This window comes from Macrobrachium nipponense, chromosome 8 (genome assembly GCF_015104395.2).
Source record: "Macrobrachium nipponense isolate FS-2020 chromosome 8, ASM1510439v2, whole genome shotgun sequence".
Taxonomy (NCBI): Eukaryota; Metazoa; Arthropoda; class Malacostraca; order Decapoda; family Palaemonidae; genus Macrobrachium; species Macrobrachium nipponense.
In genome coordinates this window covers 86,019,776-86,032,999 of record NC_087203.1, presented here as the reverse complement: position 1 = coordinate 86,032,999, position 13,224 = coordinate 86,019,776, and the positions used below count along the sequence as shown (strand labels likewise).

Here is a 13,224-nt window from a genome sequence, read left to right as displayed (position 1 = left end):
TAAATTAATAGCCATAAGAATATAGACAAAAACACTGACCAAAGTGACATAACCTAAAAAAAAGTCCATTCCCTCCTCCCACAGCTTACTGTCCCGGAAATTACTCCCAATACATGGGCGGCTGTTACCAGGCTATCAAGGATTTTGGCACTACGCCCCTCGATGCCATTTTTCACTGCTCCACCCTAGGAGGCGCCCTGGCCGTCCCACACAATGTTGCCACCTTGGGGTTCTTGGATTTGCTCGTCAAGGTTTGTCGAAAATATGCAATATGCGAATGTAGTAGGTAAAGGAGAATATAGATGTATATATATACACGCAGACATACACATATGTATAACTGAATCACGAAAGTTTGGAAAGTGATAAATGCATAAATAAAGGTATAAGCCACGAAGGAAAGTGAAACACTGGAGTAGCTACAAGACCTTTCGACTCGACGTCCTTTACTTAGCAGTCCGTGGCCACGAAGGAAAGTGGCTTATACCTTCATTTACACACACATATATGTGTGTGTATGTAATCTTATATATATACATACACACACACACACACACACACATATATATATATATATATATATATATATATATATATATATATATATATATTATATATCATATATATATATATCATAAATATCCACATACATATACGAAATTGTAATAGCCACAATGCCCTCTTAACTTCTCACCTCGTTTTGATTATGTTATCCCGGGTTCGTTTCCGGCTACAAGACATCATGATTTCTTAAAACAAAACAAAAAATTCTTTAAGGTTGGAGCTCAAAGCTTTGTAGTGACAAGCGTATCCAAAAAATGCGCAAAGAATTTTAGAAGTTAAGAGGACATTATGCCTATTACAATTTCATATGTATCTGGTAAAAAATGACCAGTAGATTCTACACACACACGCACACACACACACACACACACATATATATATATATATATATATATATATATATATATATATATAATAATATATAATATACTTATAAATACATACACTATATACATATATACGTGTGTGTTTCAAGAAAAAGAATACAGTAGTTTAACTGCCTCAAAAAGGGCACATATAGAAAAAAATCCTGGCAAAATCAAACATATTTATGAAAGGAAATTTTTTAACCATTTTCTTAAAAGTTATTCACGAAAGGAAGACTGCCAGAGAATACTTATCCAAGAATTAAGCTCACTAAAAAACAACGAAGAGATTTGAATTGACTGAAGCAATGAAAACTCACGCAGAAGGGATCATGCGAGTAATTTCGTTGTTTGCGACTTTTCAGAAACTTCAAAACGGAACGTCAGCCCTACCAACATCTGCTATAATTGGGCTTAACAATGCGTAAGTATTATATATATATAGTATATATATATATATATATATATATATATATATATTATATATATATATATATATATATATATATATAATATAATAATATTATATAAAATAAAATATATAAATACATATATAACTATATATATATATATATATACGTATATAATATATATATATATATATAGTGTGTGTGTGTATTAACCTCTGTAAAGATGAAAAACAACTTCGTCCATATTCTTTGTAAGATAAACAAGAGGAAAATCTGTTTCGTCCAAAAGCAGTGTCGTAAAAAAAATATATATATTCCTTTTCATGAGCTATCTTGCATCATTTTCTGACAATCTAGAATATAGGCCTAAACAATTCGCTTTTTCTGGATGTTAGCTTTTTTCTTCGCTCGCATAATATCTTATATCTATAGTCAGCCAAATCTTGATGTTTTTTTAAAACTTCGTTCATGTTTTACATATTTGGCCTTTCATACTTGAATAAAACCGGTGTGTGTGAATTTAGTTCAAATTAAAAGACATATTTAAATCTTTACTTTTATTAAAATTGCCCATTAATAAATAATAAACAGATCAAAAGTTTACCATCAACTTACAGGGAGTATTCAAGAGACACGTGCTTGACGTAACATAAAATTATAACTTTTCCTTAAAATCTACATGGCCCAAATTTCAAGATATCCTTCACATAAAATACACAGACCTGGATCATTAGTTCATCCAAAGATATATTCTGTAAGCATTTAGAAGACCATGCTTGAAAAAATATATGTTGGATTAATAAAAAAGAAAGCAAGCACGAATATGTTAAATTCACAAAAAGAAAGCAAGCACGTATATGTTAAATTCATCAAAAGAAAGCAAGCACGAATATGTTAAATTCATGAAAGAAAGCCCAGCAAAACGCACCAATTGTTAAATTCATCAGAAAGAAAAGCAAGCACCAATATGTTAAATTCAAATAAAAAACAAAGCAAGCACGAATATGTTAAATTCACAAAAAGAAAGCAAGCACGTATATGTTAAATTCATCAAAAGAAAGCAAGCACCAATATGTTAAATTCATCAACAAGCACGAATATGTTAAATTCATAAAAAGAAAGCAAGCACGAATATGTTAAATTCATCAAAAGAAAGCAAGCACGAATATGTTAAATTCATCAAAAGAAAGCAAGCACGAATATGTTAAATTCACAAAAGAAAGCAAGCACGTATATGTTAAATTCATCAAAAGAAAGCAAGCACCAATATGTTAAATTCATCAACAAGCACGAATATGTTAAATTCATAAAAAAGAAAGCAAGCACGAATATGTTAAATTCATAAAAAGAAAGCAAGCACGAACTGCAGCATTTTGAAAGGTGCCCGTTTCCTACACGCATCTTTTCCCCATCTTGTTTATCGGACCCAAAATCAGCTGTCACTTCAACTTTATAGTTTAGTTTCCGTAGATCCACTGCATTATTTGAAGTCCATTAACACTGCTTCTCCTTTCCTGATAGTATAGAACCCCGTAGGAGGGTAGTGCCTTCAGTGTACCTCACGTGGTGCACTGTAGGCATTACATGAGGTTCCCTGCAGCTTCCCCGCCCCTAGACTCCTTTTACTATACCTCCGTCCACAATCTCTTTCTTCCATCTTACTTCCCACCCTCTCCTAACAATTGTTTCAACGTTATTTTCAACGCCGAATGACCTCATAGGTCCCAATTCCATTTTCTGAACAGCAAGAACGGTGATTTCACACTGGGAGGGCTATACACGGTCGGCGCGGACGTGACGGCTAAGGCCACTGGGCCCGAGCTCTATTACGCTCTAGATGTCTCAACGAGCGGAGCACCAGCGCTGATTTCCATACCCATTACCAAGGCAGATCTCACGACAGCCGTCTGCCAGTTCCCTGGATATTCTGGTAAGTCTCTGTTATCATTACCATTGTCAGGCAGATCTCATAGCAATTGTTTACCAGTTCCTTGGAATAACAGGTCCCTGTTATTATTATCATTTCTGGTAGATCTCACAACAATTGTTTACCAATTCCTTGGAATAGTAGGTACCTGTTATTATTATCATTTCTGGCAGATCTCACAACAACTGTTTGTCAGTTCCATGGAATAGCAGGTCCGTGTTATTATTACCATTTCTGGGAGATCCCATAACAATTGTTTGTCAGTTCCTTGGAAAAGCAGGTTCCTGTTATTATTATAATTTCTGGCAAATCTCATAACAATTGTTTACCAGTTCCATGGAATAGCAGGTCTATGTTATTATTATCATTATTATCAGACTGGTCTCATGACAATTGTTTTCCAGTTCCATGTATATTCTGGTAGGGCCTGTTATCATAACTATTAACTGAAGCACTTACTTAAAACTAGTAAAAACTCAAACAGTTCAAACTTTGCATCAAACAACTCTGAAATGCTGAGTCTTCCTCATTAACCCTCCACTTTATGGATTGACAGAGACTTGATTTGTTACTTCAATGTATGGATATTGTAATCTTCGATTTTACTTCAGATTGTATGACGGACCCGCCTCCACCCTCGCTCACATTTGCACGAGTCTGGGATAACAGCACAACAGTAGCTACGGAGGTTTCCTACAAGTAAGTAAACTTGTCAATTATGGCTGAATTAACGTGGTAACCAACAACGCTACCGGCACTTCTCTGAAGGCGCGTGCGTGTATATCATTTATTCATGAAGTGCCAGAATTATGTTCTACCCAAGGGCTTAAGAAGGCTTAAACATGATCACGCCAAGATATCAAAGTTAACCTAAGCTTTTTAATTGCTAAAACAATCTGTTTTCAAGTTACTTCTGTGCTACCCCTAGAGTTCTCAAGGCTACAAAAAAAGTAACATGGGACCGTCCGCTATGGCGGATGACATGTCAATTTGAAAAAATAAAAAATCGAGTTATTACTTGTATCTATGCAGAAACATGGGCGGGCATGCTTTCCAGAAGTTTCAGCCAATTATTTTCACAAATAATGAAGATATAGCGTTTTTAAATGATGACGTCATCGTAACTGCGTCGTCTGTATGACTTGAGTTTGACAGAATCGTTTTTGTGTGTTTATTTTTGCATATATACAGCGATTTTTTAAGATTTTTTTGAAATTCTCATACATCTGGTAGCAATGAAAGGTAGTGTGACACTGGGCGAGAAGCGAGCTGCTCAGAGCGGTTATTATAGGCGAGGGACTCGGAGAATGACTCAGTTACGCCACAGACGTCCAAGGGGTTACATGCGCGTAGGCACTTGCGTTTGGTTACTAGCTATTTACGTTGTTTTTATAACTTCTTAGTGAACTTATAGCAATGCCGAAGTTAACCTAAGATCAAGAAGGCTAGTCAGCAAACTATGGCTAGCAAAATTAGCGAAGGCCAGAGTGTGCTGAAAGAAAAACACGAAAATTAATTGTTTTCAGCTGCCCTCATTGTCTCATGTCTCGCCGTCAACATCATTATCTGGTGTCACGCTGAGGGTACTAACACCACTTTTAGGGGTAGGACCACGATCCTTGATGTAGAAATCAACAATAAAAGTACAATAAAGAATTATAATAATGTTGTTTGACTTTTATAAGAAAAAAAGCGAAAATTTACATAGCAAATCTTTGGGAGCTCATAAATCAAAAACATACTTATGCGCATGTCGGTAGAAATTACTCGGTTATTTATTATCCAATTTTAGAGAGAAAGATATCATTGGAAGAGAATAAAAATCCATAATTTTGTGTGACAGAATTTTGATATCTTTTTTTTTCTTTTTTTTTAGAATTTTTTGAGTGTCTAGACTAAAAAAAAAAAAAAAAAATCATAAAAAATAAAAAATTAAAAAATCAAAATTCCTGCCACACAGAATTGTTCGTATATAAAGAAGTTTGTTTTTATGGTATGAATTTCAATACAACTGATGTCATATTAGCGGAGAAAACTCTACCTTTTTTTTTTTTTTTAATTTTTTTTTTTTTAAATCATGATTTTTGCTAATAAAACGAAAAGTTTTTCATCAAATGACTTTTGAAAGTTTTTATATGATGAAGGTATTTAATATATCTAAAACATATATGAAAATTATGTATTTTTGCGTAATAAATAAAAAAATAGACATCATAGCGGACGGTCCCCTTAAGAGATGGCATTCCTAAAATTACAACTACTAAACTCAAATATTTCTCTCTGCCGCTTTCTTTTTCTTTTATTAAACGTTTCATTTGCTCGACCCTCCCTTCCTACACCGACTAACATTCTCTCGTTGTTGCCAAAACATAGAATTTCACAAATTCGTCATCTGCTACAACGACCTATACTACTTCTGCCCTGTCTCATACATATTTCATCCGCGTGCTCAATATGTGCTTCCCTACTTCATATCACTCCCACCTTTTCGATTGATTTTAAAGTCACACTTTCCCTTCCTGTCCAACTTGGGACTTCACTTTTTGCCTCAACCAAATAATTTATGACCAGTCACTTCACTTATCATTACATCCATCAGCTTGCTCTGTCCTAACAAGTAACCAAAGAATCTCTCTTTTCCTAGTCGTTACACTCGAGAATATTCCTTATCCAAGAGAGAATATACAATTCAGCGCTGAAAAGAAAATCGAGAGTAGAAGGTTACAAAGTTGTAACAGGAGGGAAACCTCGCAGTTGCACTATGAAACGGTTGTTAGTAGAGGATGAAAATATGGAAGAAAGAATATGAATGGCGGTACAGTAAGATAAATGAAAGGAGTTGCAGCTAGGGTCCGAAAAAACGCTGCAAAGAACCGTAAGTAATGCTTACAGCGCATGAGGTGCACTGAGGCATTAACCCCCCCCCCCCCCCCCCCCACAGATGAAAATATTCTTTGAAAACCGTGTTCTTCAAAAAATGAAGCCCATTTCCAAATACATTATCACGAGACTCTCTCCAGCCTCATTTACTACAAGACTTCCGAACCTCCCACAATGACTCCTCTTTCTCTGTTAACTACTACTTCTGCATTCAAATTACCTGGCACAACCATCCTTTTATACTATCCAAGCCCAACCAGGCACGGATTCACACACACACAAAAGCATGGTCTTTCGCTCCTACCCTCGTCTTTTCCTAGACCATGTATGCTCTTTACACATTTTTTTTTCTGCTGAAAATCTTCCCCATACAGTCCAAAATCTAAGACATCTATACTGTTTCACACATCCCCAGACTCTTTCTCACACTAGAAACTTCCTACCCCTTCCCCAGCTTAAAATATCTCATTTAAGCCAGTCTCAAATACATACAATTACCTGAGCGTTCCCTTCTCATTGAGCAACTGACCACGTACTTTATCCAATTATAACAATATATAGGAGATGGCTACGCACAAACGCAAACACACACATCCCTAGTTATACAAACACATCCACACACCTAAATACACACACACACATTGCGCGTGTTTATGCGTGTCACTACAACAGCTGTGGACGACAATTTACTTAAAAGTTGTACTACTCCCTGCTGAAAAGACCTATCATGGATTTGTTAGCGTGATCACGTAGACATGAAATCCTTCTACAACATGTTATTATCACTATTATCTGTCTATGCAGCTGCTACCCAGGTTACTTTGTGAATGGAAACATTACCGTGAAGAACAACACCTTGAAATGTTATGGACAACTTGGAGAATGGCTTCCGAGTACCCCCTTCGACTGCATTGTGCTCGACGGTGAGGAAAACGAATACAATTTTCTACTTTTAGACATCCAAAAGCTCTGTTCAGCTCTTCAACTATATTTGATGATTAATTCAGATTTTTTTTTACCTTGTATGATGATAAAATGTTTTTTAACCCTCTCTGATGGTCAAACGTGAATTTTTTAATTTTGTCATTCATGTAGTTTTATTATATTATTATAATTTTTTTTTTTTTTTTGTAATTTTGATAATAAAAAAAGTTCCTCTCTTTTTCATTGTAAAACAAACGTATCAAAGGTCATGCCTATAATCTTGTCTGATGAATCAAGGTCAATTATTCAAGCTTTTTCTTACGATAAAAAATGAAGTTTTTCAATGATGCTTCACCATTATGAATCATTTTTTCCAATTCTGATGATAGTCACCAGTTTTTCAGTTTCAAGGATCAATTTTTCTATATTTGTTCCCCCGCTAGTAGATAAGTTTGAAAATCTATCTGATGAACACGTCAATTCTTTTTTTTTTATTAATCAAAACTCAAAAGGTTTATTGTTGTTTGATTACAGACTCTGCCTTTAGCTTTTATTTCAACTCATCCACTGAATCTAGCGCTTGAAGTTACTAAATTCTGGGTCATGATCAAAAGTCAATTTTCCCATTCTGGGTCATGATCTTTGCTATCAGAGTCACGAGTCATGAGTTAGTTAATCGATTCTGTCTGATGTGAAAGACTCTTTATTTTGTTTATTGGTCGATTCTCAATATTTCAGGTTAGAATTTCCTTCTCCATTATCATCAAATCAGTTTAATAACTTTGTAGAAAACAAAAGTTAACTATTAATTTAGCCCTTAATAAAAGACAGCCATTTTCAAATACTATGTAAATCCGTGGGATCAATCCAATTTCAATAATAAATCTTACATAACAATAAGAATATAGAATTGACATAAAATAAACAATAACCACATCAAAACCCAACAACTCCCTCAAGCACGATTTCCAGAAAATCATTCTGAAACAACACTATATAGGTACATCATTTTCGTCGGCTAATACATATATTTCAATCATAAATGGAATATATTTGTAGGTATATATGTGTATATAGTACATGCATGCATGCATACATACAATACATACATCATACATATATATATATATATATATATATATATATATATATATATATATTCACAACACAAACACACACATACATATATATATATATATATATATATATATATATATATATATATATATATATATATAAATACGCTCGTATAATATAGTGCTATCACAGCAGCTAGGATTTCGGACTACCTAACATCACACGTACGAAGTCCCTAAAAACCAACGCTCTTTCTCTCTTCCCAGTATGCAACGACACGCAACTTCCAACCTACGAACACGTAGTGGTCACGAAAAGCGTCAACCACACGCACCTCAATGGCACAGCCCATTTCGCATGCCCAGCAGGTATGGGTGCCCTCGTCAACGCCTCTGCAGTTACGGCGCAAAACACGACTTGCATAGACACCCTGGATCCTGTTGCTCCGTACTCATTCAGACCAGTGCCAGCTCCATGTAATGGTAAGATTCGTGACACCGACGTTCTTTGGGGGGAAAGTTTTATCAATCTTTTCTCCTCTTTTAAAATCGTCACTTTGATGACTATGGTTGTTGTTGTCATGCCGATGCATAACATTACTCCAGTCAGCCTGACTTTACACAGGTTCTTACGGAACTTTATAAATGTTTCTTATTACAGTGTAGCAATGGGATACCCTTTGATTTCACTCCTTATGAGGAGAATATCGGAAATATATAATGATACTGTCTGCATGCTAGATAACCAGCTTAATTTTCGTAATAGATATAAGCAAAAGATTAGGAAGAATTTGGTTTAAAAAAAAAAAAATAAACACACTACCAGGCAGCCTTTTAAGCTTTCGTTTCATAAGATTTCAATAATTAAACCCCTCGTCACACCATCAAGGTTTGCTACAACACGTACCCTGATTTTAAAAAATCAAATTTGAAATACTAAGCAATGCAGAAACCCATATTTTAACGCTGAAGTAGAGGAAAAAGTAATATGTTTAAATAAAAGGCTTTCATTATTATTTGACACGGGACCTCACAAAGTTCAATAACGACAAAACTGTTAATAATGGAACATTTCAACAACCACACTAACCACACTACTAGAAACAACTTCTTCAGTAAATCTATCTCAGGGCTGAAGGTTCGGCCTCCAATTCACACAAGACCTTATAGAAGCTATTTTGTTTCGATACTTTCTGAACTCACTTTTTCGCTCGGTATCTCCAACCTTCAAGGCCTTTTCCTTAATGCTAACCATTTCCACATACCTATTTTACACTGGGTTCCGACTGAAACTCAATGAGTTTTCTTTTCTTTTAGTAACAATTAAATTCAGCCTACATTTTTCCATCTTGAAATCAGCCCCGCCATCCATTACAATTTGCAGAATTAACAAAAGCAAATGACTTATATTCTTAAGACTCCCCATGAACTCTCCCCTTGGAGTCTTGGCAAAACCAGGTCCGGGGCAAAATGATCTCTTTTTCTTATACCAGCGCCTCAACATCTCTCTTCCAGTCTGCATAGCAGAGCCAATTCTAATAAATGCCACCAGTGACTGGGTCAACACAACTGTTTGGTACGTCAATTCTACGATCACCGTCACGTGCAACTCAAGCTACGAATGGAAACTCTTTAACACGACCCAGGTCATCCCCTGCACCCCCACAGGATGGGCAGTTCCTATGCCCTGTTATGAAGGTAAATATAATCTTTATGCATAAGCCTGGATTAGTATTGATGCTATTCTGCTTAATAAGGGCGAAGTAAAAGTTTTAGATGGAATTAATATGTCCACAGTAGTTTTGGCAAATCACAATTTTCGGGTACAATGTTCAACTTCCTGAAAAAAAAGAAAACCACTTAAAGGTTTCCTGCCGATCAAGTCATGTCAGATCTGTGCTATTAAGAAAATATCTGTACGTTAATAAGGCAGCGCACAATCAAGGCACAGCCACGCCCACCAACTTTCTATTTCTACTCAATACCGACATCTGTGGCGAGACATCTAATTACCCCCCCCCCCCCCCCCCCCCCCCCCCCTTTCCTTCATTCACAAAGCATGCACAGCCCTTCCTCCGGCGGCTGGGACCAATATGACCGCCAGTAACCTAACAAGCAACAGAGTAGGGGCCACCGTGACTTACAACTGTACAGCTGGCAGCTATTTCAGTCCCTCACAGGTAAGTTTCGTTCCCGTTCTCATACAGTGTTGCCGAAGTGCGGAATTTTCGTCTGCTATGCGGAATAAAAAGTCTACGGGGCAGCTATCCAAGTTTGTATGCCGATGCGGATTCCACATCTGCATTTTCAGCAGCAATTTCTTCATGGAGCATTCATGTAAATTTATCTTATACAAATTGCAATATTTTTTTACTTTTAAACAATTTCTCATTCCAATACAATATTATAAAAGACAAGACTCTTATCAGAATATGACGGTGATATGATTAATGTACATAAATCTGTTAATATATTATAAAATTATTTCCTATATGATTTAAAGAGTTAAATACTGATACATAAATGCTGTTATGCTTAATACAAACTTATCTGTAAATATATCTGGGACAAATAAGAAAGGAAAAAATAATACTTCTCATATGTATATATATATATATATATATATATATATATATATATATATATATGATAATATATATATATATATATATATATATATATATATATATATAATAAAAGGAGCCCATAAAAACACCAAAATGTAGAGAGAAAAGTACTATATTTCAGAGACTGCTGTCTCTTCTTCAGGTATATGAATGAGAAAAGTTTACAGAAAAGGTGGTATTTATACCAAGAGATTCATCCACAAGTAAGCCAATTTAGGTCACCCCGATGATAATCTTCCTTTAATCTTCTTAAAGCGTTGGTTGAATGAACACTGCGTCGACGATGTCTGATGTCCAATTCCCTTTTGAGATGTTCATTACCTGCTTCTCTTTTATTAAGGCCGATTCCATCATTTGACTCTTGTACCGGCAGTTGCTGCTATAAATTACACTGACATATTCCAGTTTAATTCTATGGTTATGTTCATTTATATGATTGAAATAGCCGAGTTCTGTTGTCCATAACCTAACTGACCGTTTGTGTTGTATTAATCTCTGGGGAAGTGATTTACCTGTAAATCCGATGTAAGATTGGTCACAGTCCTGGCATGGGATCTCATATACCCCCGAGTCTTTGGGCGATGTCTTTTGTTGGACGTTAATCAGGGGAGGGTTTGGCTAAGGTATTTGGGTAGGTAAATGCAAAAGGGTTGGATTTCCAAGGGTGTGAGTTACTCTCTAATCGTCTCCAGGTGGGGAATTTTTATTTTATTGTTGGGTGTGTCTCTGGTCTTGTCTTTAGGGGGTCGGTAGAAAATTACCTGGAGACGATTAAGAGAGTAACTCACACCCTTGGGAAATCAAACCCTTTTGCATTTACCTACCCAAATACCTTAGCCAAATCCATGATTAACGTCCAACAAAAGACATCGCCCAAAGACTCGGGGGTATATGAGATCCCATGCCAGGACTGTGACCAATCTTACATCGGATTTACAGGTAAATCACTTCCCCAGAGATTAATACAACACAAACGGTCAGTTAGGTATGGACAACAGAACTCGGCTATTTTCAATCATATAAATGAACATAACCATAGAATAAAACTGGAATATGTCACGTGTAATTTATAGCAGCAACTGCCGGTACAAGAGTCAAATGATGGAATCGGCCTTAATAAAAGAGAAGCAGGTAATGAACATCTCAAAAGGGAATTGGAAATGGACATCAAGCATCGTCGACGCAGTGTTCATTCAACCAACGCTTAAGAAGATTAAAGGAAGATTATCAGCGGGGGTGACCTAAATTGGCTTACTTGTGGACGAATCTCTTGGTATAAATACCACCTTTTCTGTAAAACTTTTCTCATTCATATACCTGAAAGACGAGAGACAGCAGTCTCTGAAATAAATATAGTACTTTCCTCTCTACATTTGTTGTGTTTTTATGGGCTCCTTTTATTAGATGGAATTCTGTTGGTTACAGAACACCTTTACCAGTCATATATATATATATATATATATATATATATATATATATATATATAGTATATATATATAGGTATATATATATGTATATATATACAGTCATGTATGAGGTATATGTAAATATATGTAATATATATGTATGTATATATAATATATGATATGCATATGTAGTATATGTATATATATATAGATAGTATACATATATGTATATATATGATATATAATATGTATATAGTATATATATATAGATATAAATATATATATATATATATATATAGTATAAAATATATGTATAAATATATGTATATATGTAAAATAATATATTTATATTAATATAATATATAGTAGTAAATATATGTATTTGTTTGTATATATTTTGTATATATGTATATATACATGTATATATATGTATGTATATATATACAATATATATGCGATTATATATATGTATGTTTATATGTATGTAATGTATATATATCTAATATAATACTATATATATATATATATATATATATATATATATATATATATTAGTAATGTACCTTAAGTATCGCGAAATTGATATAAATCGTTCAAATCCCGATGTGCGAAGTTCATGATCATCATATCCTACGAATAGGTGCAGTAAACAAGTGATCAATTACCTCCACAATCTCCTATGGGCATACAGTTTTTATCGCTAGTAGGTAGTACGCTAAACAAGTGCGATACTCAGTGTTTTCAAGGAAGGATTTTCAATTTCAGAATTATCGCTTTTAATTAATTTGCTATGTACAAAGGTAATGTCCAGAGTTTCAAAAATATATCTTTGGAGCTCGCGTTTCATAGACAATGAAACTTCCAATATTATATATTCCTGCATTTCTGCAAAACTCGTAAAGATCAAGTGGCAACCATAATTATGCGGACTAAGTATTCTATCTTCCCACATCGCCAATCCATTATCATGTCATCTATGACATTTAAGTTGAAGTAAAATTAGTAGTGCACATTATTCAATCTATAGTAGATTCACATCAGCCGT

General features: G+C 34.8%; 1 protein-coding gene across 1 annotated transcript in view; it reads left to right on the top strand.

Annotated features, from left to right (window-relative positions):
* Positions 1–13,224, top strand: part of LOC135222902 (uncharacterized) — a 54,016-nt gene that overhangs the window by 614 nt on the left and 40,178 nt on the right. The window contains exons 2-9 of the mRNA XM_064261294.1: positions 85–251; positions 1,295–1,353; positions 3,085–3,269; positions 3,878–3,965; positions 6,951–7,069; positions 8,414–8,629; positions 9,662–9,844; positions 10,205–10,326. Coding sequence (XP_064117364.1) covers positions 85–251; positions 1,295–1,353; positions 3,085–3,269; positions 3,878–3,965; positions 6,951–7,069; positions 8,414–8,629; positions 9,662–9,844; positions 10,205–10,326 — 1,139 coding nt within the window. The remainder of the gene's footprint in view (positions 1–84; positions 252–1,294; positions 1,354–3,084; positions 3,270–3,877; positions 3,966–6,950; positions 7,070–8,413; positions 8,630–9,661; positions 9,845–10,204; positions 10,327–13,224) is intronic.